This window comes from Lissotriton vulgaris, chromosome 3_2 (assembly GCF_964263255.1).
Source record: "Lissotriton vulgaris chromosome 3_2, aLisVul1.2, whole genome shotgun sequence".
Classification (NCBI taxonomy): Eukaryota; Metazoa; Chordata; class Amphibia; order Caudata; family Salamandridae; genus Lissotriton; species Lissotriton vulgaris.
In genome coordinates, this window is record NC_141690.1 from 149,156,754 (window position 1) to 149,181,272 (window position 24,519).

At 46.3% G+C, this 24,519-nt stretch overlaps 1 protein-coding gene across 1 annotated transcript in view; it reads right to left on the reverse strand.

Annotated features, from left to right (window-relative positions):
* The window catches only part of C3_2H4orf50 (chromosome 3_2 C4orf50 homolog), a 369,543-nt gene that overhangs the window by 242,122 nt on the left and 102,902 nt on the right, over positions 1-24,519 (reverse strand). The window contains exon 3 of the mRNA XM_086964107.1: positions 12,271-12,975. Coding sequence (XP_086820233.1) covers positions 12,271-12,975 — 705 coding nt within the window. The remainder of the gene's footprint in view (positions 1-12,270; positions 12,976-24,519) is intronic.

Here is a 24,519-nt window from a genome sequence, read left to right on the forward strand (position 1 = left end):
CATCATGCACTGGGACAGGAACAGACTAATTTGCATACAGCCAGGTTCTGAAACTGGGATGGTGCAGTGAGCTAAAAAACGGTGTTGGATCTAGCCCTGATCTCTTGACTGGGTGAGAGCTTTCTGCTTAATTCAGAGACTCTGTCCCTCACCACCCCTTGTTGTAAATATTTTTGTCCACCCTAAGCGTGGAAGGGTATTCTCAGATGTGAGACCCTTGCTCATTGCACCATCAGGATTCAAGCAAACCGGGCCGAAGACGGCTGTAATGCCAGAAACCGGTCCCCGGGAGCTTGTTTCCTTCCCAGTGTAAGAATTGGCTTTTGTAGTTTGGTTTGTCCTGTTCCCATCATGCACTGGGACAGGAACAGACTAAATTGCATACAGCCAGGTTCTGAAACTGGGATGGTGCAGTGAGCTAAAAAACGGTGTTGGATCTAGCCCTGATCTCTTGACTGGGTGAGAGCTTTCTGCTTAATTCAGAGACTCTGTCCCTCACCACCCCTTGTTGTAAATATTTTTGTCCACCCTAAGCGTGGAAGGGTATTCTCAGATGTGAGACCCTTGCTCATTGCACCATCAGGATTCAAGCAAACCGGGCCGAAGACGGCTGTAATGCCAGAAACCGGTCCCCGGGAGCTTGTTTCCTTCCCAGTGTAAGAATTGGCTTTTGTAGTTTGGTTTGTCCTGTTCCCAGCATGCACTGGGACAGGAACAGACTAATTTGCATACAGCCAGGTTCTGAAACTGGGATGGTGCAGTGAGCTAAAAAACGGTGTTGGATCTAGCCCTGATCTCTTGACTGGGTGAGAGCTTTCTGCTTAATTCAGAGACTCTGTCCCTCACCACCCCTTGTTGTAAATATTTTTGTCCACCCTAAGCGTGGAAGGGTATTCTCAGATGTGAGACCCTTGCTCATTGCACCATCAGGATTCAAGCAAACCGGGCCGAAGACGGCTGTAATGCCAGAAACCGGTCCCCGGGAGCTTGTTTCCTTCCCAGTGTAAGAATTGGCTTTTGTAGTTTGGTTTGTCCTGTTCCCATCATGCACTGGGACAGGAACAGACTAATTTGCATACAGCCAGGTTCTGAAACTGGGATGGTGCAGTGAGCTAAAAAACGGTGTTGGATCTAGCCCTGATCTCTTGACTGGGTGAGAGCTTTCTGCTTAATTCAGAGACTCTGTCCCTCACCACCCCTTGTTGTAAATATTTTTGTCCACCCTAAGCGTGGAAGGGTATTCTCAGATGTGAGACCCTTGCTCATTGCACCATCAGGATTCAAGCAAACCGGGCCGAAGACGGCTGTAATGCCAGAAACCGGTCCCCGGGAGCTTGTTTCCTTCCCAGTGTAAGAATTGGCTTTTGTAGTTTGGTTTGTCCTGTTCCCATCATGCACTGGGACAGGAACAGACTAATTTGCATACAGCCAGGTTCTGAAACTGGGATGGTGCAGTGAGCTAAAAAACGGTGTTGGATCTAGCCCTGATCTCTTGACTGGGTGAGAGCTTTCTGCTTAATTCAGAGACTCTGTCCCTCACCACCCCTTGTTGTAAATATTTTTGTCCACCCTAAGCGTGGAAGGGTATTCTCAGATGTGAGACCCTTGCTCATTGCACCATCAGGATTCAAGCAAACCGGGCCGAAGACGGCTGTAATGCCAGAAACCGGTCCCCGGGAGCTTGTTTCCTTCCCAGTGTAAGAATTGGCTTTTGTAGTTTGGTTTGTCCTGTTCCCATCATGCACTGGGACAGGAACAGACTAATTTGCATACAGCCAGGTTCTGAAACTGGGATGGTGCAGTGAGCTAAAAAACGGTGTTGGATCTAGCCCTGATCTCTTGACTGGGTGAGAGCTTTCTGCTTAATTCAGAGACTCTGTCCCTCACCACCCCTTGTTGTAAATATTTTTGTCCACCCTAAGCGTGGAAGGGTATTCTCAGATGTGAGACCCTTGCTCATTGCACCATCAGGATTCAAGCAAACCGGGCCGAAGACGGCTGTAATGCCAGAAACCGGTCCCCGGGAGCTTGTTTCCTTCCCAGTGTAAGAATTGGCTTTTGTAGTTTGGTTTGTCCTGTTCCCATCATGCACTGGGACAGGAACAGACTAATTTGCATACAGCCAGGTTCTGAAACTGGGATGGTGCAGTGAGCTAAAAAACGGTGTTGGATCTAGCCCTGATCTCTTGACTGGGTGAGAGCTTTCTGCTTAATTCAGAGACTCTGTCCCTCACCACCCCTTGTTGTAAATATTTTTGTCCACCCTAAGCGTGGAAGGGTATTCTCAGATGTGAGACCCTTGCTCATTGCACCATCAGGATTCAAGCAAACCGGGCCGAAGACGGCTGTAATGCCAGAAACCGGTCCCCGGGAGCTTGTTTCCTTCCCAGTGTAAGAATTGGCTTTTGTAGTTTGGTTTGTCCTGTTCCCATCATGCACTGGGACAGGAACAGACTAATTTGCATACAGCCAGGTTCTGAAACTGGGATGGTGCAGTGAGCTAAAAAACGGTGTTGGATCTAGCCCTGATCTCTTGACTGGGTGAGAGCTTTCTGCTTAATTCAGAGACTCTGTCCCTCACCACCCCTTGTTGTAAATATTTTTGTCCACCCTAAGCGTGGAAGGGTATTCTCAGATGTGAGACCCTTGCTCATTGCACCATCAGGATTCAAGCAAACCGGGCCGAAGACGGCTGTAATGCCAGAAACCGGTCCCCGGGAGCTTGTTTCCTTCCCAGTGTAAGAATTGGCTTTTGTAGTTTGGTTTGTCCTGTTCCCATCATGCACTGGGACAGGAACAGACTAATTTGCATACAGCCAGGTTCTGAAACTGGGATGGTGCAGTGAGCTTAAAAACGGTGTTGGATCTAGCCCTGATCTCTTGACTGGGTGAGAGCTTTCTGCTTAATTCAGAGACTCTGTCCCTCACCACCCCTTGTTGTAAATGCTTTCTGCTGTGGGCGTGTGCTGGGGGCGTGACAAACGCTGGGGGCGTGTGGTACGTTCCGCCCTTCATGCCATGTCTCTTTTCGTGTGCTGTGAGCGTGTGCTGGGGGCGTCGGCGTGTCGGGCGTGGGATTACGGGGAAAAAAAGTGAGCGTTGTGCCCAATATTTCATTGTTTTTTCTTCCCAGGTTCTGTACATTCCAGCTCCGGGTGTCCACCTGCTCCCTTTAAATACCCCTGCACCCCATAATCATAACCCACCCTTACTCCTTAAAATACCCCAACACCCTTAAACACTAACCCATCTTAACCCTATAAATATACCCTGTACCCCAAAACCCAAACCTATCCCTAAACCCTAAAAATACCCCTGTAACCCAAAACCCAAACCTAGCCCTGAACCCGAAAAATACCCCTGTACCCCAAAACCCAAACCTACCCCTGAACCCTAAAATACCCCTGTACCCCAAAACCAAAACCTAGACCTGAACCCTTAAAATACCCCTGTACCCCAAAACCCAAACCAACTCCTGAACCCTAAAAATACCCCTGTACCCCAAAACCTAAACCTAGCCCTGAACCATAAAAATAACCCTGTACCCCAAAACCCAAACCTACCCATGAGCCCTAAAATACCCCTGTCTTCCAAAACCCAAACCTAGCCCTGAACCCTTAAAATACCCCTGTACCCCAAAACCCAAACCTACCCCTGAACCCTAAAAATACCCCTATACCCCAAAACCCAAACCTAGCCCTAAACCCTAAAAATACCCCTGTACCCCAAAACCCATACCTATCCCTAAACCCTAAAACTATCCCTGTATCCCATAACCCAAAACTATATCTGAACCCTTAAAATACCCAAACACCCCAAAACATATACCTCAGTACCCCAAAACATATACCCCTATACCCATACTTACCTTATCCAAACATTTTTAAAAAACACGCTTTTACCATTCATGCATTTACAACGAATTTCGTTGTAAATGTATGTTTGGTAAAAGCATATAAAATGTAATGCCATGCATTATAATGGCATTGCGGAGTCATGGTACTTTCGTAATGAAGGTATGCAGAAAGAAAGTTGCTGAATAATGGGTGTTTACCCTCCCCGGTAAGTACATTGGTGGCACGGCGGCCCACATCTCCAGCAACATACTCATATTTTTTCACCACCGATTTGAAAAATGCACAAGTCTCTCTCATTGATGGCCAGCACCGACATACACTTTTAGACACACCTCCCGCCACAAGTTCTAGAATTGCGAACTTTAGAGCTGGGGAGCTACGTTCGAATCTCTGCATCAGCTCAATATCCTGTGATTCCAGGCAAATCGCTTTGTCTCCCCGTGCCTGCCACAAATTAATTTGTTCTTCTGTAATGTAAATTGTGCTCATGCCATGTTGTCGAGTTCGCGCTATATAAAATTGCAAGGAAAAATAAAGTAGGGAATCTCGAGTTCACACACTACTGAACGCGCACTCTTAAGTGCATCAGCAGTGCACTGTGAATCGAAGCGTTTCACAGGCCTGTCACAAATAAGAAATGGTATCAAAACGAAATACTACAAAACAATATACTACTGCCTGGCAGCAATTCATACCCGGACAACGTCGGGACGGGCTGCTAGTAAATCATAAATCAAGGACTAGAGTCTGGCGGCTCAGCCGCCGTGGGAATGTAATGCATTAACTCGGAGTTGCACTTGTTGTGAGCAGTGTGCACTATTTGCACACGAACAGCTGGTTCATGCTGCACTCGTATTCAGGGTTTCTCAGATGCAGAATTGGGGGTGACTGTGTCTGTGCCTCAACATGAAATCATGAGAAATGAGCTTCTCACAGGCATCCTTGACCTACGGCTCAGTAAACCATTGAGTTTAAAAAGAGTAGTCATTTCTGCAATGCAAGGAGTGTGGTTGTGTAGGAATGTTTCTAGTTCCAGGAAGTTCATCACAGCTCAGAGCGCCCATTCCATAAGCGTGGTCTTCCAGGGCTATTTGGATTACTTTATTCAGGTGATATTTTTGTTTGGGGAAACTATGCAGACAATCGCTTTCAGAACAATTTCTCAATTCCTTTTTAGCTCATTTGCACCATATACTGGCAACAGGTAGTGTAGAATAGCTCTTATTGACAACGTGAAATACTTTTGAGCAAGGACTACATTAAAATCAAGGTGTGCATCTCGGTTCAAGTTACTCCGTCAGGCTGCAGAACTCAGCAGAATCTAGTGGAGTTGTTTGGCTCCGCGAGCTCCATGAGCTCCACCCAGGCCGAGTCGAAGAACACAAGATCCTCGAGTCTATAGCCAAAGTAGGCCTGCCATGCACTTTATACAATCAATGCTCAAGAATGCTCTCTCCACCCTCTTTGAATACCTTGCAAACCCTGCTTATGAAACAGTTTCTCACCCGCCAAGCACGTCAGAAAAATCGGTGGACGTGCTCAACACCTGCCTGAAACAACTTGCAAGCACTTGTACTCTGCCAGATGAGGAGGAGGAGGTGAGAGCGCAGTTCATCCAGGGATGCTCATCCACAAAACTTTGAGAACACATTCTGCAAGAGCCTAACATGTCAATGAAGGACATTCTCTCTTATGGGCTGTCCAAAGAACTTTCCAGGGCAAGGGTAGCGCCCATGGACATGTTAGTGCAGACACAAATCAAAGAGGAGCGCTCCAATGCCATCAGCAAAGAGTTCCAAAGATGAGGCCTGAGAGATCAAAAATCAAGACAGCTAGCCAACCATGCTGGTGGTGTGGTGTTCCCTACCCGCAGCATGAGATAAAAAGTGTGCCACATGCGGAAAAGTGGACCACTTCAAAGTGTGCCACTCTGCCCCAAGACACCCCCGTGCCCAGCCAAAACAGAGCATACACTCTGTTGATGGGCACCCCGACATGCCTGTGGAGGGCGACATGGACGACAATGAACAAGAAGTTGTTCAAATGGTGCATCAGTCTAACCAGCACGTACAATGCCCTAGTACCCACCGTCCTTCCTCCCCAAAGTCCAGGGCCAGCCAGTCACTGCCCTTTCCGACACAGGGCCTAAATCAACCTTATGGCTGCAGATCTATACTAGAACCTGTCTGATCCACCTTCCCTTTGCTCCTTCAGGGTAAAGGCCTATGCTTTTGGCAATCGCTCACCCCTGCAGCATTCGTAGTGGTTAAGAAGCCTAAACAACCAGATGCCTTATAGGTCTGCTTTGACATGCATTTGCCTAACCTGGCCATCAAGTGAAAACATTACCTGAAACCCACCATAGATCACATCATCGGCGAGCTTAGTGACTCAAAGTGGTTCTCAAAAATGGATTCCAGGTTGGGCTTTCACCTGACACTGCTGCAGTCAGACTCGTGATCCCTAACAACCTTATACACCCACCTGAGCCTCAGGAGGTTCACCTGCTTCAAGTTTGGCATTTCAAGTGTCTCCAAAGGTTTCTATCATATCATCAAGGAAATGTTGGCCGGTTTCCGAGGGGTGCTTAATGCAAGTGACGATATCTTGGTGCATGCTCCCACCTTAGACAGCCATCTCGCCCGCCTCCATACACTTCACTGAGAAAAGTGTGAATCTTTGCAGAGACGCATCAGTTTATTTGGTTATCAATTCTCCTCATGTGGCATTGGCCCCAATCCGGCGAAGATGAGACATCCAAGACACCCCAGACCCCACCTCAGTGTCAAGAGTCTACAGCTTCCTAGGGATGGGGACCTATTGCAGGTGATTCATGAAGAGCATCATAGGCCCCTTCCAAGAGCTCAACAAGTCCACCAGTCCATGGGGTTTGGGAGAAGAGCAAGAGCAAGTGCAAGTGTTTCGTAACACAAAAGATGCATTGACAGCTGATACAGGTTTAGCATATTTCAACCCCATAAAGCAGCCTCAGCTAGCTGTAGATGCTAGCCCAACTGGGATGGGAGCTGTATTATTCCAGCACCACTCTTGCGGTAAGTGGGCCTCCTTTGCCTATGCAAGTCAAACGCTAACACCTACCAAGAAAAAGTGCTCGCAAATAGAGAGAAGCTATTGCGATTCACTGAGTCGCCGTCATTTCTACATGTACTTGTACTGCCACCCTTTCACCATCTAGACTGATCACAAACTTTCAATTCCATTGTTCTAAGGTTTAGCATCCAAACCACCACAGAGAATTGAGAAGTGGATCCTGCAGTGACAGTAGTTACTTTTTGTAGTACCCACAAGGCACCTGCTATACTATAGACTTCTTGTCACGTCCTGCTTGACCAGTCCCCCCCTCATAAGATTGAAAGTTACTCACATACCTGTAGCGGAAGCCAGAAATGTGGAGTGTGCTATTTACACATTTCTACGAGAATATTGGCTAACGTTTCACTCCACCACCACCATTGCCCCTTGACGCCTGTGCCTCAGTTGAGCAATAAGAGACACCATACCCCACCATCCCCAGTGGGCAGATCTCCCCGATCCTCCAAACTGCTATAACAACCGGCGAGCGAGCAACAACGCCTACATCTCGGACCAGCAGTGAGTCAGATATCATACCATTTGTCCAGGTGATCAGGTATTCATAAAGGACAGTCACCCAGGAAGAAAGTTCCACCTACCATTTGAGGCCACCCCATGGACTGTCATAGCCGCCAAAGGCACAACGGTAACCATCAAGAGGGGAGAAGAGACTGCCACCCGGAACATCTTCCATTAAAAAAAGACTCCAGCAGCCCAGGGCAGGATTCATGGGAGGACATCCCGCAGGGTAACCAAGAGAGAGCTGAAGGAGGGCAAGAAGATGTGCCTGTCCTTACTCCATTGGTTCTTACTACACAGAGCAGCAAGGAAGACCCTTGCATCATGAGCGGCCCCAAAGCAGGTGAGCACGCCCAAGCTCCCACTCAAAGAGGATGCACAAAATGGTATCAACTGAGAACAACGAAAACCCTCTCAACGATATACAGACTTTGTAGTGGACTGAAAAGGAGGACTGGGTAATATTCCTAGAAGTTGGCCTACCTCAATTTTTGGCCAAGTTTCTGTTGTTCAATGACTCATGTTGATGAACGTTCTGTTTTATTGAATTATTATGAATAATGAAATTACTATCATATAGACAAAGAACACTGGGTAATGGTTTTATGGCATTTCGACAAATGTGATATCTGATTTCTTGCTCAGTTGGACCATATTTGAGGGAGATGCTAGCCAAGACAGACTTACATCTATATTAATGTTGTTTCAGTATCAAATTAACAACAAACCAGTCCCAAGATGCTTGTTTCTGGCCCAACGAGGACTTGGCCTGGCAGTTTGGTTTGGACTGTTCCCATGGGGAGCATGGTCAAAGCTGATTTGCATATGGCTGGGTCCAAACAGGAATGGCTAGACGGGCACAAAAATGATGGACTTAACCCAGATCTGTGGCTTCAGGTGAAAGTTTGATTTGTTCAGAATTACAGTTTTCATCTGTTCATTTTGCATTTGTCATCCTAAGTGGGAAGGGTATGCCCAGATATGGGTCCCACGCTCGCTATGCCACCGGATTCAAACTAGCCTGGCTGATATAGGGTGAAATCCCAAAACTGGCTGCAGGATGCCTGTTTCTGGTCCGGGGAGGATCTGTCCTGGTAGTTCAGGCTGGATTGGTGAATGTTTTATTTGTTCAGCATTCTGTTTATCATCTGTTCTTTTTGCATTTGTCACCCTAGGTGGAGAGGACATGCCCAGATGTGGGTCTCATGCTCGCTATGCCACCAGATTCAAACTAACATGGCTGATGGTGATACCCTGAAACCGGTCCCAGGAAACTTGATTCTGGTTGGGGGAGAACCTGGCCTGGCAGGTCGGGGTGGACTGTTCCCATGTAGAGCAGGATCAAGACTGATTTGCACATGGCTGGGTCCAAACTGGAATGGTGTGGTGATCAAAAAAACAATACATTTAACCCAGATCTGTGACTAGGAGTGAATGTTTGATTTGTTCAGCATTCCATCCATTATCTGTCTTTTTTGAATTTGTCACCCTAATTGGGAAGGGTATGCCTAGATTTGGGTCCCATGAATATGACTCGTTACAACGCGAGTCATTGCATCGCGTGCCATTACAACGCGGTCATTACAGCGTCCGCCTTGTTACCACACAAAGCCATTACTACGCAAGTCATTACATCGACTTGCAGTAGATGGTGCGCTGGCATTAGCCTACATAACAGTAGGGAAGGTGTTGAAATAGTAAACGATACTATTCCTAATGTTAGCACGCCATCTACTGCAAGTCGATGTGATAACTTGCGTAGCACTGGAATTGAGTGGTAACACTGCGGTCGTTGTAATGGCATCGCGATGTGATGCCCGCATTGTAAAGGTCGTTTCCCAGGTCCCATAGTTGCTATTCCACTGGATTCAAGTTAGCCGGGCAGATGTAGGGTGATATCCTGAAACTGGTCCCAGGATGCTTGGTACTGGTTTGGGAAGGACCTGGCCTGGCAGATCATGCTAGACTGTTACCATGGGTAGCAGGGTCAAAACTGATTTGCATATGGCTGGGTCCAAACTGGAATGGCATGGCGAGCAAAAAAAGATGAATTTAACCCAGATCTGTGACTGGGGGTGGGTGAATGCTTGACTTGTTCAGCATTCTGGACATCTGGTTTTTTTGCATGTGTTGCCCTAAGTGGGAAGGATATGCCTAGACGTGGGTCCTACGGCTACTATGCTACAGGATTCAAGCTAGCCTGGCTGATGAATGGTGAAACCCCGAAACCAGTCCCAATATGCTTGTTTCTTGTCCGGGTAGGACCTGGCCTGGCAGTTTGGGCTGGACTGTTCCCATATTGAGCAGGGTCAAGACTGATTTGCAAATTGCTGGGTTCAAACTAGAATGAAATGACGAGCAACAAAATGATGGAATTAACCCAGATCTGTGACCAGGGATGGATGTTTGATTTGTCCAGCATTCTGTCCATCATGTGCTCTTTTTGTATTTGTTGCCCTAAGTGGGAAGGGTATGCCCAGCGGTGGGTCCCGTGCTCACAATGCCACCACATTCAATCTAGCCTAACTGATGAGGGGTGTTATCCTGAAACCTTTCCCACGATGCTTGTTTCTGGTCTGGTAGGGTCTGGCCTGGCAGTTCAGGCTGGACTGTTGCCATAGGAAACAGGGTCAAGGCTGAAATGGCTGGGTCCAAACTGGAATGGCATGGCCAGCAAGAAAACAATGGATTTAACCCTATCTGTCACTGAGGGTGAATGTTTGATTTGTTCAGCAATCCGTCAATCATCTGTTCTTTTGTTGCAAAATAAATAAGCCATGCATGAAAGTAGATATATATATTTAAATAAGTATGCTTTGGTAATTTTTAATTATGCCCTGCTAGTCATAGCAGGTGATCTTTAGTGCCATTTGGAATTCCAGGAGAGAGTGAGTAATCCACAAATGCCTGCTGGTAGGGAGTTTCAGTCAAAAAGGATTAAGTAGGTAGGAAGACCGAAATCTGGAGTAGGCACTGGGGGATAGATGTAGGAAGTACTTTTGCAGTCACAAATGACCCAATTGTCAGACTTGGGCCATTTGTGATATCAAAAATATGTTTCTGATATGCAAATTACACATGGATATTTTTTAGAAACTTACAATATCATAATTTCGGTTAGGGGCCCAATACTGATTCATCATTTGGAAGGGGTGTGTTTAGGGCATCCCTTCCAAATACAGAATCGAATTGGTAGGTACTGATATTTTGAGACCAAGGGCTAGATGTAGGTAATCTCATTTTACCTATTCCTAAATATCGAATTTTACCGATTCGGTATTTAGAAATTGGTAAATATGATGTAGGTAATAAATTGGTAAAATTTACTGATACGGTAATATTTCTTATCACCGATTCGGTAATACCGATTCGGTAATAAGAAATACCTTCCCATTCATTAATATGGGCCTAGAGGCTCAAGGGAATGAATGGGAAGCCATTCACTATTACCGATTCAGTATTTACCGAATCAGTAATAGCGGGAGCATATTCAAGGGTGGCAGGGTGTCACATTGACACGCTGTTGCACCCCTGAGTGTGCACATGTGGCGCACATACATGCCCTAAGGGTATGTATGTCTGCCACATGGCACCTTGAAAAAATCTAATTATTGGTTTTTAAAGGTATTAGGTATTTACCGCCAACTAGTAGTTGGTGGAAAATAACGAATCCTTAAAGCAAAAATGCACTCACTTGAGTGCTAGCTACATAGGTTTTAACCCTTTCGATGCTGATGACGAGCTCAGCTCGTCATGATGCACGGTTGAGCTGTGCTGATGACGAGCTGAGCTCGTCATGAAACAATGGGAAATGGCATCATCCAGCACCGGAGGGGAAAACACCTAGCAGCGAAGGTGTTAAGGATTCTGTATTTTACTGATTCCTTAAAATGAGGAGCCTCCTACATTAGAAAGGGCTAAATACCGGTCGGTAACCTGAAAATCACCGATTTTTGGCCGTTACCGACCGGTATTTAGCTACCTACATCTGGCCCCAAATTCGGATCACAAAACATTAATCTTTTACCACCTCCTCAAATGAGTTGGTAAGCCAGTCGCAAATAGCTTATAAAATTATTTTTTCATTTTGTCATCATATTGCCAGTATACCACATCAAGTAACTTTATCATCCAAAATTAAAAGAGGAACATGGTGCTGCTTAATGGTATTGTTCTTCTAGAAACATTTTAGCCAGCCAGCTATAAGTCCAGAGAGGAGGAATGAGCCCTGGACAAAAAGAAACAGCAAGATGAGAGTCTCTATTGCAGTAAAATAAATCCATTGGTCACTGCCTTGTGTAAAAGCCACAAGATGTGTGGCTGGACTGCAGTTATGGCCCTGTAACCTCAATATGACATTCACCCACGCATAAAATGCTGTAAAACCAAGTTTAAAGATATCCTTAATAAGGGATGACGTTAAGAGGCATAATATGGTGGGAGCATTGCCAACTATGAACAAGATGTACGAAAGGATTGGTGGGAATCTCACATGAAGTTTATGATCATTGACATAGAGAAATCTTTCGAGAGAGCAGCAAGGTAAAAGGGCCAAATAAATAATCCTCATGGATTAGAACCCTGCTCCTAAGGATTTATCCTAAAACAACCTATATTATAATTTGTAAATTGAGCTATTCTACTAAGTTCAATCAAAACACACAATAATTTTGCAAATAGTTGAAGTGTTAGTTTCCTGTTCGATTGCAAAGTAATTCTATTAACCTTACAATGCAGACAGCAGTAATGCAATAACTGTGGTGGTTTAGAGGGTCATATATTGCATACTTAATTTGCTTACCAAGCTTATGTCCGGGATATTGAGCATATTGCCTTCTTTGGCCGCTAGACGTGGATTCTCCTCTTCTTTATGAGAGTTGACTTTTAGTTCATTTTTTAACCTCTTGGTTTCCTCTTCTAGATCCTCTACGAATTGCTGAAGATTGTACTCGGTTAGTTTCAGCTCAGAAATACGACAACGGAATTCCTCTAGTTTCCTATTCAGAAAGTCTTCATTGTCTTCAGACTTCTGTAGCCGGTTAAGTAGTTCCTCTCTTTCTCTATTATTGACTTCTTCTCTTTCAAGCAGTGTTTTAAGATCATTCTGCAGCTTTTGTATTTGTTTTTTTAAGTGATACTCATCATCGTCATTACAGATGTTAGCTTCTTCTCTGTCTTCCTCAGTATCATGTGACCTGATATAGTTTTGGAATGTGTCTGTTTCTATAGACTGCCCAACTCCTTCATCACTAGAGGGTTCCTCTACAGTGTTCAGGAAAGATGACATTGTGTTACAGTCTACTATTTCTTTCTCAAGTTTGAGCACTTGATTTTGAAGTCGATTCTCTCGGTCTCGTAACATTCTCATTTGTTGCCTTCGCTTTTCTTTGTAGTGTTCAAAATATTCCAAATAGCTCTTTATTTCTCCCTCTTTCATTCTCAGATGATCCTGTAATCGACGCACCTTTTCTTTATGTGTTCGTTCCAATTTCTCCTTCCCTTCATTCTGCGAGGTTAATGAATGAGAGTGGATGTTAATATCAGTTATGTATTCCCAAATGACACTATCTTTACAAACAACAGAACACTCAAGTAACACAAAATCAATCATGCATTTCACCATTAACTTTCACCTTCTGAATCAGTTTGTTTGATTGAATTACACATTTGTCGTCCAAGCCTACCATGAGATAATCTGATATTCATCAAGTAATAGCACATTAAAGAGACATTTTAGCATTTTATTTTAAAGCTGCATATCATGTTTTGTGTCTGCATCAACATAGTTCAGTCTTTGCCCTATTCCATAACCTATGTGTACTCCGACTTACAATGAGCGCCTAGCGTGTTTCAAGAGCACACACAAAGACAAGAGACGTAAAAGGTACTGAGGCCCATTGTTAGAGTTTGGTGGGTAAGATAATATGTCAGAATCTTGGGGGATGTCCCTTTTAGTGCATTACAGCCTATAGCACTTGAATGACGAGATTTCCATTACATTTTGACAGAGTATCACATCCACCAAACTCTAATTAAGGCCCTTAGGGACACATGTACAACCGCTTCATTTTGCAAGTTCGTAATTGCAACTTTTTGTGACTCACAATTAGGAAGTCGCAAAATGTTATGCACTAATGTGTCTCAGACACATTTAGCAAATACTAATAAGGTCGGGATTGACCAACCGCATCAATATTCATGAGGTAGGTAACAATTTGCGACTCATTGGCAATCGCTAAAAACACAGGGATAGTGGGCTGCTGGGGACATCTGACCATCATGCAGCCTGCTTTCCCTAAAGAAAAATGGGATGTGTTTCAAAAAGAAAAATGAAACGTTTCAGTTATATTTTTTAAGACCACTGGCAGCTCTTAAAAAATTTTTTCGCAACCATTCACAAAGGGGAAGGGGAAGGGGTCCGCTGGGGATCCCTTGCCTTTTGCGGCTGGCTTACCACCAACTTGAAGTAGGCGGTAAACTGTGAATGTTTTGCGACCGCACTCCGGTCGCAAAACATTCATACATCCCCCTAGACTTGCTATTAGGAAGGGACGCCCTTGACACACCTCTTCCTAATACCGACTCGCAAACTATATTTTGTACTTCAGTAATCAGTTATCGACTTGCAAAATAAGGTTAGTACATGTCAAAAGGCTATTTAGCAGTTGCTAAAGGCCCAATTCTCTATTTGCGACCACTAAAACCTCTTGTAAATGTGGCCTTAGTCTCTTGGTACACTGCACTGAAAGGAAGATCAGGGAATCAATGGGGCCAGTGGTTTTGACCCTGCTATGCAAGCAAGCGCCCAATTAGCCTTTGGGGTGGAAGGTACTCAGGAGGGTTCTAAAGTATTGAACCAGAGACCCTCACTAATGCTAGCTTCTCCAAAAGGAACCTAGGCGTGGGGAGCTGCTGAATGGGTGGTTTTTTTTTGTTATCTGTCTCATGCGGTGAAGGATACTAAATGTCCTACTTCCAGCTCTTTAAAAATGACAAAACATAGTTAAAGGAAACAGGCAGATTGTAATAACTCCAGCTTCTTTGAAAGTGTGTGCCCTTTAAACCCTATATAAAGTTAAGAAGAGCTTGAAGCCAGTAGTATTTATTTAAAAGGCTGCGGGCATGAAGGAGTTGCAGCATAGCATAAAGCAGCAAGAACAGTGTTTTAAATGCTGCTCATCCCTGTGAAGTTTCCAAGGTCCCTGTGGAACTAACTGCTCCAGACCAGGGTTTTTAATTTGCATTCAAGGATTTAAAGTCTTGGTTATCAGAATATAAAATTAGGGCTAGAAGACCCAGACTGCTCAGAAAAAAATCTGAAAAAGAACAGATTTCACATATGGACCTGGGAAGCCCAGCAGCTTCGGCTGTTAACCGCATGCGCGCTAGCGGAATTCCGCTCGCACGCTGGGTTTTTTAAAAACGCACTTTGCGTGACGAGCTGGCCTCGTCATCAGCGTGCGAGGAGGCTACGCCATGACGAGCCCAGCTCGTCATCAGCGTCGAAGGGGTTAAGGGTGAATAAAATACAGCTACAGGGGAGGGGAGCTCTGAGCAAAGCCTTTAATGCAGACCCTGGTTTAGAGATCATAAGGCCGAACACCCAAGATTGGATTAGATAGTGCAGAAAGACTTCCCATCAGGGCCGAACTGGGAACAGAAATCGGCCCTGGCAAACTGCTCAGCTGCACCCCCCCTGAGGTGAGGGGGAGTGCAGCCCAGCAGTTTGCGAGTCCTGTTTCGGCCAATGTTGTCACTGGGGGCCAATATTGACGACCCCCGGTAACAAAAACGGCCCCCCAGGGGCCCAAAACCGGCCCCCACCCTAGCGGCCTACCGGGGAAACGCCTAGTGCCCGCCATGGCCAGTCTGGGCCTGCTTCCCATCTGTGAGTTTAATAGGCTAACTTGAAACAAGTGACATGAGTGCTATTTTTCGATGCCAGGGCTGGCTAGGAGTGTGAACAGCACCTGAAATCCTCTCAAACCTTGACAGCAGCTTTGAGAAGTGTCATTTTAGGAAGTAGCACCCAGGTCACAACCTATTTTGGACCACCCTGGTCTGAAAAAAACTGAATTTATTACCCACATTCCACTAAACTCAGGCCCAAGAAAAGGCAAACAGCACTGAATTATCTTTTATTTTCTATTTTAAGTTTAAACATGTATTAACTGATAAAATCGCAAAAAGGGACTTAGAGCCAGATGTGCAATATTTTTTGTCTGCGCAAATGGGTATTAGACCCATTTGCGCACACAAAAAACCTGTGGCCCATGTAGTAACCCTATTTTGCGAGTCGCTAAATAAATAGGTGCTCGCAAAATAGGGTTAGCGACTCGCTATTAGGAAGGGGCATTCCAAAGGCGTATCTTCCTAATAGCGAGTCCAACACCTACGTAAGAATATTTTGTACTTGCGGTCGCAAAACACCACTTCAAGAGGGTGGTAAACCATTCGCAAATAGCAAGGGGTCCCGAGGGGGCCCCTTGCCTTTGTGAATGGGTGCACAAACTTTTTTTTAAATGCATCCCATTTTCCTTTAAGGAAAACTGCCTGCATTTAAAAAAAAAACCTGCTTCATTTAAAAGCAGTCCCAGACATGGAGGTCTGCTGACCCCAGCAGGCCACCATCCCTGGGAGTGCTAGCCATTCCAAATGGGGTCACAGATTGTGACGGCCTCATTTTTATGCATGAGGCATGCAATTTGAGACCCCATTGGGAATTGCAAACAGTGTCGCAGGCACTGTTATGCATTGGAAATTGCGACTCGCAAATTGCAACTTGCAATTTGCAATTTGGTACAATTGGCGAGTCGCCATTTCCAATAGTCGCACATCTGGCCCATAGACCTCATGAGTGCAAACATATATTCACTGATAATCACCTGCAGGTCGCAAACTAAAATGGCATGCAGAGAAAGTAAAGTGGGAGAGAATGACACATTTTTTATTTCTTCTAGAAGTGGCCATCACAATGTGACTGTTTTACCAGGTAGAACAAAGAAAGGGCTGTCTAATATTTGTCACACTGCATTTTGTTATTTAGAATCATTAATAAAATATGATTTCTTTTCTGTTGGTTCATTACTGGTTGCTGGGCTTGGAACAGAATTTCAAGGCTTTGAAGCATGTTCTCAGGTCTGATCTAATTATAGTATCCACTGTAAATAATCTGAGAGTATTAGGATCATATTCGAACATCGGGCAATATTTGATGAGTGGTGTAATGACTCCCAAGAATCTTGGTTAATATGTAATGTCCAATTGCCCTGTAAATACAGTATGGGTAAAATCATTTGACATACCAGCCCACTGTGCTCACTAGATAGTATTGATAGCGGGTTTCTCTCCAGACAATACGGACATTAAAGCTTCAATGCAAGGTTTAGTAACAGGTCCCTGTGAAAAGTGTGCTGTTGCCACGTACACGGGATAGGGGTGAAAGCATGCCACAGGACGTTTAACAAACCAAAACACATTACAACAAAATACATAGTAGTATGGTGTCCTATTGACGTGTATATTACTCTTGAAATTGTAGATTTAAGTGCATAATATTGATAATCACAAATAAATAACACTCCACAACTGGCATTCCCATTCCTACAGTGAAAATCAAATTAGAACTCTCATGAGTCTTACCATTCCATCGAGTGAAATGTAATCGCTTTCTTTGCAACCCTTTTGACCTGACCGATCCCCTCTCTCTTCGTTTTATGGATACCCTTCTTTAGCTAGATAGTGACCCCCGACTCTTCTAAGTAACTGAAATGGAGGGTGAGGGAGCCAGGTGAACAACAGAGAGGTGAAAAGAAAGGTAAACTGAGAGAGGTGATGCAAAGGGAGAAGGAAGGTGGAGATAGAAATTACATAGATATAGGGGAGCTAGGGGGAGACGAACGGTAGAGAGAGCAGTGTGAGTTTGCTGGAAAGATACAAAAAAGTAGAAAGAGGAAGGGATAGTTAGAGAAAGCAGGGAAACAGCAATGACAATGGCCGAACCGCACGTTGCCTTTGCAACACGGTTGGAACAACGAATGCATCTTAAGCACTCATTCCTTTACTATGCATGTCGTTACAATGACAGGCCTTAAGTAATTAGGTGTTGGACTTTAAAGTCCAACGCTTTCCCTACTGTTGAGCAAACTGGAGTTGGGATACTAAATTAGACTATTTGACAGTTGAGCGCTTTCCCTAAGGCAAGTTGTTGTAAAGATTTGCATGGTAAAAGAATGCGTGGTTAAGACGCATTGTTGTTCCAACCGCATTGCTAAGGAACGCATGGTTTAGGCATGCGTGGTTGTGTCATAACGTCATAATGTGAAAAAGATATGCAGAGATAAGTATGGTTTTAAAGTGAGGAAGAGAGCGCTGCAGATAGAGCAAGAAAATATAGAGAGACAGAGAATTGGTGGAGTAAGGGTAAGGTGAAAGGAGAGGTAAGGTAGAAAGAGAGGTGAATTAGAAAAAAACAGATGGAGAAGTAGAGCTAAACAGGTAGCTAGGAAGTGAAAAAAGTATAGAGGAATGTAAGGTAGATAGTGTAGTGAGATAAAGAGAGGGACAAACTGAAAAGAGGTTTAGAAATACAGGTAAAGTAAAGACAGTAGCAAGGCAAAGAGAAAGAGAAAGAAATAGCAAAGGAAAGAAAAAAGATTAGGAGGACAAAAACGTAGAGACAGGGGTGAGATAAAGAAATAGAGGTGATGGTGCTACAGCAACAGCCAGAGAGGACGTGAGAGAAAGGGCTGTGATGTAAAAAGAGGTAGAGACAGGGAGATGCATTTGAGACAGAGAGGTGACATGGAAAGATGTACAAAGATAGAGGGGTGAGATAGATAGATTGAGTTGAAATAGAGAACAAGGTGGAAACAGATGAGGGTGAAAGTAATGATAGATTTAGAAAAAGAAATAGAGAAACAGAGGAAGCGAAACAATTGTTATGTGGTGAGAGAAATGAGGTAGAACAAACAAGGGTCGAAAAAGATATGGGAAGGTGGAGATGTGAGGTAAAATGAGAGGTTATGTAGCGAGAGAGAAGTGGGGAAGAGATGAGGTACTAAGAGCAGTGTGAAGAATATGGAGGGAAATGAGGTACAAAGAGAAGTGAGGTAGATGGATTGAGAAAAATACAGGGGTGAAGTAAAGAGAATGATGCATTTGAGAAAGAGGGGATCCAGATGGAGAAAAGATACAGAAAAGGGAGCGAGAAACACAAGAGTGTGATGCGGAGAGAAGTGTGAGCTAGACAGACAGTTGAGGTTGAGAGAGAGATAAAGAGGTACAGATGTAGTGGTCTGCACACAGGGCCGGCGCTAGGCATGGGCAGTATGGGCAGCCGCCCAGGGCCTCGCGCTCAGGTGAGAGGCAGGGGGCCCCCCTGAGGGCCCCCTCCCCACACATTACAATACACATCAGAGATGTATGGTGTCGACGACCGCGTGGTGGCATTCCTGGGGGTGCAGGGGTGGGGGGGAGGGACAAACAGAGTGGGGAAGTCAAAGCGGCAGGGCCAGCAATTAGGGCTCAGAGTGTCAGGGGCAAGGCAACACCTCTCTTAAGTACCAGCCATTCCCTGTCTGCATTTTGTTGCTAGGTGACAGAAGGCCCCTTTGTTTCCAGGACCAGCCGGACACAGGTAAGGAGCAGTGGGTGAGAGGAGGAGGGAGCAGCCAGAAAAACTGGTGCTGGGGCAGTGTTTTAAGAAAGGGCTTGTTACTGCTTCAGGCCCAGGGGAGGGGGCCCCCTTTCCCTGGGCCTCGAAGCACTAGAGCAAGCTGCAAGGTCCAGGTGTGGGTACCCCTTTCCCTGGGCCTCTAAGCACTATAGAAATCTGCGAGGTCAGGGTGTGGGGGCCCTCCTTCCCAGCGCCTTGTAGCCACTACTTCCTCTTTCTTGTCCTTTCCTTTATTTGTTCCCCTGTGAAATGAATCCAAAAAAGAAAAACTTTTTTGCTGGAAATGTCATCTTTTTTGTGACATTTTTCACTTCCGAAGTGCAGCCTTGGGAAAGAGAGAAATAAAAAATTCAAACTGTAAAAAATAACTAAAGCAAGACTGAGTGGGTCGAAAAGGGGCCAGATTGATTTTATTCACACCCAAATCACATTAGTGCCACTACACAGAGTTTACCAGTGACGCGCTACTTTTGTTTTCTTGTCTTTCTCTGAAAAGCATTGTTTTCCCCAGGTGGGGAAGTGCACCATTTCTGGATGTACTGCAATACCTCCTTGATGGGCGGACTGGAAAATAAAGTGCATACCACTGCTCTGTATTCACAAATGTGGTCTTTTTAAACCATATTGCTTTTGTTTTGTAAGGATATATTCAATGGGCATTGAAGCAGGTCCGTTCCGGCCCTGTAGTCATGGCCTTAACTTTTCATGCAAAAGCACTCATTCATTTCTGAATAAGTGCTAAAGCGTTAAGGTAACCATATTGTTCCTGCTTATATTTCACATGCTTTAATTAATCTTACATTCCTTATGAGTGTTTGCTTTTTCCAGAATGTTGTCACTTTTTTTTAGGCAGCATATTGCTCTTGTCTAGTGCGTAATTTGACAGGTTTTCTCACCTGTTGCCTGTGTGGACTGACGAGGGAGCTTTGGACTGCGAGCACGCTGGAGCTGCTCTTCTTTTAATCTCCTCAAGCAACTCCTCGCGGAACCCGCTCCGCGGGTCCCGCTTCGCCTCTGGTTCTCTTTTAGCGCTGCTGGAAGTGCGCTGTGACTGCGAGGACTTCATCAGATAGAGCCTCTGTGGCGGTGGTGTGGGCAGGGCTGCGAGCGTGGTCAGGCGAGGACTTCAAGTCCCAGGAGCGCCTGACCCTCGGCATCACCAGCAGCTGACCCGCTCTCCCGGCTGGCTCCTCCCCCGCCTCAGCGCGGCTAAAACCAGCGCGTCAGTTTCTTTGTTGGTTTTCTCACCTGTTGCCTGTGTGGACTGACGAGGGAGCTTTGGACTGCGAGCACGCTGGAGCTGCTCTTCTTTTAATCTCCTCAAGCAACTCCTCGCGGAACCCGCTCCGCGGGTCCCGCTTCGCCTCTGGTTCTCTTTTAGCGCTGCTGGAAGTGCGCTGTGACTGCGAGGACTTCATCAGATAGAGCCTCTGTGGCGGTGGTGTGGGCAGGGCTGCGAGCGTGGTCAGGCGAGGACTTCAAGTTCCAGGAGCGCCTGACCCTCGGCATCACCAGCAGCTGACCCGCTCTCCCTGCTGGCTCCTCCCCCGCCTCAGCGCGGCTAAAACCAGCGCGTCAGTTTCTTTGTTGGTTTTCTCACCTGTTGCCTGTGTGGACTGACGAGGGAGCTTTGGACTGCGAGCACGCTGGAGCTGCTCTTCTTTTAATCTCCTCAAGCAACTCCTCGCGGAACCCGCTCCGCGGGTCCCGCTTCGCCTCTGGTTCTCTTTTAGCGCTGCTGGAAGTGCGCTGTGACTGCGAGGACTTCATCAGATAGAGCCTCTGTGGCGGTGGTGTGGGCAGGGCTGCGAGCGTGGTCAGGCGAGGACTTCAAGTCCCAGGAGCGCCTGACCCTCGGCATCACCAGCAGCTGACCCACTCTCCCTGCTGGCTCCTCCCCCGCCTCAGCGCGGCTAAAACCAGCGCGTCAGTTTCTTTGTTGGTTTTCTCACCTGTTGCCTGTGTGGACTGACGAGGGAGCTTTGGACTGCGAGCACGCTGGAGCTGCTCTTCTTTTAATCTTCTCAAGCAACTCCTCGCGGAACCCGCTCCGCGGGTCCCGCTTCGCCTCTGGTTCTCTTTTAGCGCTGCTGGAAGTGCGCTGTGACTGCGAGGACTTCATCAGATAGAGCCTCTGTGGCGGTGGTGTGGGCAGGGCTGCGAGCGTGGTCAGGCGAGGACTTCAAGTCCCAGGAGCGCCTGACCCTCGGCATCACCAGCAGCTGACCCGCTCTCCCTGCTGGCTCCTCCCCCGCCTCAGCGCGGCTAAAACCAGCGCGTCAGTTTCTTTGTTGGTTTTCTCACCTGTTGCCTGTGTGGACTGACGAGGGAGCTTTGGACTGCGAGCACGCTGGAGCTGCTCTTCTTTTAATCTCCTCAAGCAACTCCTCGCGGAACCTGCTCCGCGAGTCCCGCTTCGCCTCTGGTTCTCTTTTAGCGCTGCTGGAAGTGCGCTGTGACTGCGAGGACTTCATCAGATAGAGCCTCTGTGGCGGTGGTGTGGGCAGGGCTGCGAGCGTGGTCAGGCGAGGACTTCAAGTCCCAGGAGCGCCTGACCCTCGGCATCACCAGCAGCTGACCCGCTCTCCCTGCTGGCTCCTCCCCCGCCTCAGCGCGGCTAAAACCAGCGCGTCAGTTTCTTTGTTGGTTTTCTCACCTGTTGCCTGTGTGGACTGACGAGGGAGCTTTGGACTGCGAGCACGCTGGAGCTGCTCTTCTTTTAATCTCCTCAAGCAACTCCTTGCGGAACCCGCTCCGCGGGTCCCGCTTCGCCTCTGGTTCTCTTTTAGCGCTGCTGGAAGTGCGCTGTGACTGCGAGGACTTCATCAGATAGAGCCTCTGTGGCGGTGGTGTGGGCAGGGCTGCGAGCGTGGTCAGGCGAGGACTTCAAGTTCCAGGAGCGCCTGACCCTCGGCATCACCAGCAGCTGACCCGCTCTCCCTGCTGGCTCCTCCCCCGCCTCAGCGCGGCTAAAACCAGCGCGTCAGTTTCTTTGTTGGTTTTCTCACCTGTTGCCTGTGTGGACTGACGAGGGAGCTTTGGACTGCGAGCACGCTGGAGCTGCTCTTCTTTTAATCTCCTCAAGCAACTCCTTGCGGAACCCGCTCCGCGGGTCCCGCTTCGCCTCTGGTTCTCTTTTAGCGCTGCTGGAAGTGCGCTGTGACTGCGAGGACTTCATCAGATAGAGCCTCTGTGGCGGTGGTGTGGGCAGGGCTGCGAGCGTGGTCAGGCGAGGACTTCAAGTCCCAGGAGCGCCTGACCCTCGGCATCACCAGCAGCTGACCCGCTCTCCCTGCTGGCTCCTCCCCCGCCTCAGCGCGGCTATAAACCTCCTTTGTGACACCGCAACGCGGGAGCGCGCCGGGAGAAGCCCGGGACAAGGGCGGGACCGTCTGAGGCTGTCAGAGGCTGAAGAAGGCTGGGCTGGGCCCCCTCCCTTGGTTCTCCGGTTTCAAATTAGTGTGTTGTTGTATCCACAGGCTTGTATTGTATTCCAAGGTTTTGTTTATTCGGCTTCATATTTCACAATTGTTATTATTTTATTTTTACTCTCCTTTTAATACAGTCTCATGACGGCTAAAAAACTACGCTCTGGGCGAGTGATTGTGGGGAGATCTGGGTCTAAAACCAAATCCAACCCCCTACGGAACAAAATTGCATCTTCCATGCAATTGAAAGGTCAATGCCAGCTTTTCAATTTATGGGACAAAGGGAAAGATAAACCCACTGATCTGCAGTCCCCGAACGAAATCCCAGGTTCTAACGATTCGGTGCCTGTTAACGGGGTCATTGATGTTTCTTCTAGTTTAAGCTTGGTTGCTAGTCAATCTTTGCCTATTCTAGTTAGTCCTGAAGTACTAAGGGGCTCGCCTTCTGCGTCAAACAATGTACATCTGAAACAGAATGCTCCCCTTGAATCTTTGGGTAATATGCCCTCAAAATCTGATAAAATTGTCCCCTCCCAAGTTGCACTAATGGATGCTCCTAAAGTTTCAGTGAATACTGATCTTTTGTCAGCCGCGTTAGTTAAATCCCCTGTAGTAGGGAATGATTTTACACTGCCTGACATTGATTTAACAGCTCATAGGGCGCGGGTGGGATCGTTACAGGGGAACCCTAAAGGTGTGCCTTTAGAGGAAGCAATAACGATTTCAAGTACCGGTCCTCTAAGTAGCACACCTTCTAATAAATTAGATTTTTCCCTTCCACAATTAAATTTTACATCTTGTTCAGGTCCAGTGTTGAACAATTTAGCTGAGGGTTCTCCAAATATTAATGGGAGGCTAATTTCTAATTCTTTGTCCTCTTTGGAATCAATTCTTTCTTCGATTTTAAGTTTACTTGAAAAGTTTGTGGGAGGTTCGGAATGTATTTTTGACACTGTAACGCAAATTTTGCAAGTTCTCTTGTTAAGTAAAAATGAGTTAGTGTCAGATCTTCCCATACCATCGGCTTCTTTGTTGGTGCCCCCGAAAATAAGCGCTCCTTCCGCTTCGGTAGTTTTGGATTCAGCTCCATCTTCTCCTCTGACAGAAGGTCAAAAGGAAAAGAAGCCTGTAGTTCTCTCAGCTGTCCCCAATCCTTCCAAAGTGGTTTCGGCTGGCGCTAATTGTATAGCCCCAATTCTTGACAAGATAGAGGTAATAGCAACATCCCCTCTTATTCCCAAATCCGAAATTCCATCCCTCTTTCCGATATTCTCCTTGCCATCAAGTAAAGAAGAGGAGATTCCTAAAGTAAATACGGGATTGATGGGAAAAGTGAGTCCCCTGAAACACAAAAAGATTAGAATGAAGAAGAGGAAACCCATCCGAAGGTTCGCTAAAAAAAGACAGAGGAAACTTCTTTTTGATAAGAATGCTGAATTAAGTCTAGATGATTCTCCGCAGGTGGAGCAGTCTCCTACCTCTCATGTAGAAGTTAGGGTTGTCTCGCCCAAAGAAGACGCCCCTTCCTCTGGTCTAGGTCCTATAAGCTTTACTAATCCTTTCCTTCCCAAGGTTTTCCACCCTTCCACCAATCCTTTTTCTTATTGTAATGTTAAAGCAGGATCTTGCCAAGTTATTTCTAAGGTTACCTCTCCTTCTGTCATCCCGTCCCCGTCTTCCTTGAATCCTTCAGCAAGACCCTTTCAGGTTCCATCCTCAACGACAGTCATTCTCCCAAAAGAAAAAATAAATGTGGATACGTTATATCTTGATTTTTCTCCCTTATTTGAACCAGATTTAATTTTAAATAGATCTGCCCTACTGCTCTGTTTTAAAAAGATCGAAAGTTTGAAATTAATTCAAACGTCCGATTTAGATATTGTATTTCTCCTTAACTCCTACATGGGGAAACCATTAAGATCAACAAGGGTGAAATTTCATTCGA